Here is a 4,648-nt window from a genome sequence, read left to right on the forward strand (position 1 = left end):
CAATAAAGCTACTTGAAACTTTAACTGTGCTTCAGACTCTAAGCATAGCTTTGAGTTTTTTTTGCGTCAGGTACATTTTTATACAGTAGGCCTATAGGCGATGCAGAAAACATTGGCAAAGCCGCAGCATGCGTTGCTGTAAGAAAAGTGTACTTGGCGCTTAACCAGCTGATGAATCAATTCATCATATTCCCTGCCATGTCCCAGTCAATGACATCAAAGAGGGATTTACACATAGGCCTACATGCATACACATATATAGTAGGCTTACATGATATAAGCGCTTTCAGTACATATATCCTCGTAAGTGTCTATGAATTCGTATCAATTAGATAATCTTTGGCCTTGTTTTTATCTACTTATTCTGAAAGAGTTGAGATCATTATTTTCGCTAGCAAGATCTAATTCGATTATTAATTTCCATTAAGCCTACTGCCAGCATGCACATTTAAAGAAATGTGATCTGATTGATTGGGGTAATGAGGCACTTAAGATGGGCCTATACATTTTCCCAAAACTTACACGTTTAGCTTATCGTCAATTTTTTGGCCAAGCTGCTTGTCTTGCTCTGGCAGCGGTGGCGATGTTTGATTTAGCCATGATAATATGCTTATTGTCTTTGTAGAGACTCATTATAATAGTTTGCTCGGATGGCGAGAATATCACCAGGCTCTCTCTGTTGTCTTTTCCGCCATCATACCGTTAGAAAATCACGGTTTTGGTGATCGACCTTTCCTGCCTTTTGAAGTAGGACGTGCACGTGCAATTTCCCTGATAAATTTAGCCTGATTGAAATTAACCACATGATTTGGATGCGGATTAGCCGTTGACGAACCGATATTTGCTGTTCTCAGTCATCTTGCTAATGTTAACGGGCTAAAGGGACAATTGATTAACTTAGCTTCAACCCTTACGACGAACGGGGCCCAGATCCACTTTTCCATGTTGATAAGAGCATTAGCTAAAATGAGAAAAAATAATGGGACAAAAAAAAAACAAGGGACATTTAGAATAGATAAAAATGTACGATTAATTGCGATTAATCGCGAGTTAGCTAGGACATTAATGTGATTAATCGCAATTAAATATTTTAATCATTTGACAGCACTACTTTATACGTATCACATGGTTAATTTTCACAAAAAACAATCGTCAAAACATTTTTAAATATATGGCCAACATTGATAGTTTACATACACCTTGATACAACCCATTTTCATTGTAAGACCCGGTCCCTGAACATAAAAAAACTGTTCTGTATAGCATGTCTTTTTCCATTCTTTTCAGTGTCATTATCAGATTTTCTAATAATATTCTTTAGTGAAGATAGGATTCCACACAGAACTCATGCAACAAATAAAAAACAAATAAAAATGCTAACAACTTCCAACAAATGAGAACAAAGAACTTTCCACAGACACAATAATGTCATCAGACTCATTGTAGAAGCCCTCATTGGTTTGATCCTGAGATCTCAGTCTAAGGCAGTATTCATTTCAAAAGGACTCTGGGCTAGTGTGTTGCCTTGGCCACTCAAGCTTGGAATTCGTAGAGAAAGGATCACAGTGTTGGGGGAAAATATATCTAGTTTGCACAGTAAATGTCTATATCAAAACCCTTGGCTGACACGTGCAGTCTCTAGCTGAGGTTGAAGTAACATTTTGCTAAGTTGATTATGTAGACTAATGTACCTTTTTCCACTTACTGAATCCAGACATTAGTGTCCATGTCAGATGTCCATGCTCAATGGTGTTTGATGGAAAGGTGCAATTGCAAGCATGGATCAATTTTACAAACTGGGACACATTAATCAGTATGCATACATCATAGCTTGTTTCACAGATACTGTGCGCTGGTAGAGACTGGTAGGTGGCATAGAGTATACATATGTGGTTCATAAATTAGTTTGGCAGTGATTGCTATGAATCTTCAATAGATCTTTTAAATAAGAATTGTTGTCTTCAATAAAAACATATTTCCCTCTGCCTTGAGTTTTCAATGGAGGGTTAAAAGCATAATAGTCACAGTGTTTATGTTGGGACAGACTCTAAAGCACAGCAAGTCACATTGCAATGAACTATCCACGAAGGCTGCTATCCTATGTAAGATCAAAATACACACATCATCCATCCAAAAATGTTCTTCAATTAAATAAACTCAAATGTACCTGCTTGTCTTCTAAAGATTGGTCCATCAAATCATCCCTCAATAAACAAAATGACAAAAAAAAAACTTGGGCTACTAAAGTTCTATCCTTTACGACAATATTGCACAGGGAACTTCCAACCTGTTGTCTATGTCTGGAGCACAACATCCAGGCAGCACATAATGTCAAATGTCAAAAGAGGCCATGGATGACTTCCAGTACACCTTTGCCATTTTGTGGAAACTATTATTTTTAGTTCTAAAAGACAGACCAGGTTTTATAACTGTGACCCATTTAGATGCTCTGCTGAGTCCCTCTGTGAGTTTCCACAGGTGGGAAAAGAAGCTTGGCGTTTATCTTCTGTCCACTGACAAATGCTGTTCTTATATGGAATGTCTTCCAACTACTTGAATGCCTAGTGCTCGATAAAGAGCTTTAAAAAGAATGTCTGTGGTGGTAAGGAGCATTAATTCCCACATACAGTTTTCAACTGTATTCTACACAGCATGCTTGCTGTTGGCTGGTTTCACACACACAAAAAGAAAACGTGCCCTGTGGCCATGGTACTTCACAAATTCTGCACACCATCCATCCATATTTACAATGTCTGTACTCCAGTATCGACATGGGGGCTTCTTCAGGAGTGCGCTGGTGTTGGCTGAGCTAGGCAGCCACCTCCTCCCGTGGCAGGTTGAGCTTCACAACCCCTCCCCCGGCCGAAGACGTCGAGTAGCAGGCCGTGGCAGTGGTGGGACCGTTGCTCTCCATGGTGAAGAGCTTGCAGGTCCCTGGAGGAACAGATTCAGGCAGCTCCGGTTCAGGACTGGAGGCGCGGGAAGAGCCGGGAGAAGGTGTGGGGCTGAGCTGCACAGCTGTGGTGTCCTGCAGTGTGTGCTCACTTGTTTCAATCTCGAATGCCGCTCCCCCTGCCAGCCCACCCCGTCCCATCATCCCCAAGCTCCTGCCACCCACCTTGGACCTCCGTGACCCCTGGGCAGGAGGCAGGCGGCTGCAGACACAGCAGGCTCCGAAGAAGGAGAAAGCCACTAGGAGGAGGATGGGCCCTATGATGATGGGTGGGTTAGCAGAGGGAACCAGTGTGCTGAAGGCAAAGGCCCCCACCAGGGTGATGTTAATGCCTGCCAGCATGATGCACAGGCCACAGGCACAGCACAGCGCGGGGGATGGCAGACCATGGGGACGAGACTTCCTCCTCTTCTTTTTGGGCTCCTTTTTGGGAACAGGAGCGCTGGAGCTCCTGTCTGTGACTACCATGTCTTCCCTCAAGGCAACTGCCTGTCTCTCACTCTCTTTTTCTCTCTCACTCACTCTCACTCGCTCACTCTCTTCAGCCCTCAGCCAAGACTGTTCCCCATGGCAACACACCAGCGAGGGAGGACATTACTCACAGTGTAAAAACACCTGTATCAGAGGAAAATATGGAAACGGCAAAACAGGGATGAGTCACACAAGCTTTGGATTTTAGTCAGATAGTAGTCACAGTTTGTGCATAGCAGTTCATTGAGCTTGGTAATAAGCACTCAAACACAGTTGAACAATCATCAAGCAGACCATCACAGAGTCATATTAAGAGAGCAAAGGTGTGGACTGTAGCTACTGCATCACCTACAACAGTGTGTTCAATGAAACTGGCATTTGAGCAGCTTGGTGGCAGGCACAGAGTTTAAAATATCTAGATGTGTGATTCAATGGGATTGAAATGGTTAAAATTGGGCATATTGTGTGTTTTGGATTCCCGCAAAGATTGCGGCTCGTATTTTGTTGAGTTACATTTATTTATTTTTCTTTGTATTATTACTTTTATCACTTGTATTATTGTTTTTATTGATTTTATGTAAAGCACCTTGAGCTGCAATTCTTGTATGAAATGTGCTATATCAATAAAGTCTTATTATTATTATTAGATGAAGCTATAGTTATTCTCTGAGATCTTTGAATGACATGAAAGACCAACATTTGGTGTCCTGTCATTGTAAATTTGTGCATTCACCACTAGACCCTCAAATCAGATCTGTCTCTAAACTTTGGGTAATATGATATAGCTGAAAGCAGCGTAAGAAACCGATGTCACCTTAACTCACATGGAGATTTTTTTCAACCAAGTATGCTTAGTGCATTCGCAGCCTCTTTCATTCATGTACAAATGAATAACGTTTGTCTAGCTATATAAGGACCTGATGTGACTCGAAATGCCCGCTTGTCATTCATACACACTCACTTTTTGTCTAATTAGCACGCCACACATGAACACACTGAGGAAAATTTACCTTCTTTTTATACAATTAATGCAATCACCTATACGTGCAATTGCAACATAGAAGCTCCCATGCATTGATTTGAAATAACATTCAAAGCCACGAAAATACATAAAAAATACAAAACGTAGCCTAATGTCAGACCCAATTAAAAGCACGCATTAACAGGATCATTATTGTGTTTGTATCTTACCCGATCCGCCAACGTCTTTAATAATTGAAAATG

At 41.2% G+C, this 4,648-nt stretch overlaps 1 protein-coding gene across 1 annotated transcript; it reads right to left on the reverse strand.

Annotated features, from left to right (window-relative positions):
* Positions 1 to 2,809: 2,809 nt before the first annotated feature.
* tmem275a (transmembrane protein 275a) lies at positions 2,810 to 3,421 on the reverse strand. Its single transcript, XM_067252833.1, has one exon. It carries the CDS (start codon positions 3,419 to 3,421, stop codon positions 2,810 to 2,812), a length of 612 nt encoding a protein of 203 aa, XP_067108934.1.
* Positions 3,422 to 4,648: the final 1,227 nt, after the last annotated feature.

The sequence above is a fragment of the Osmerus mordax genome, chromosome 16 (genome assembly GCF_038355195.1).
Source record: "Osmerus mordax isolate fOsmMor3 chromosome 16, fOsmMor3.pri, whole genome shotgun sequence".
In the NCBI taxonomy this organism is placed as follows: Eukaryota; Metazoa; Chordata; class Actinopteri; order Osmeriformes; family Osmeridae; genus Osmerus; species Osmerus mordax.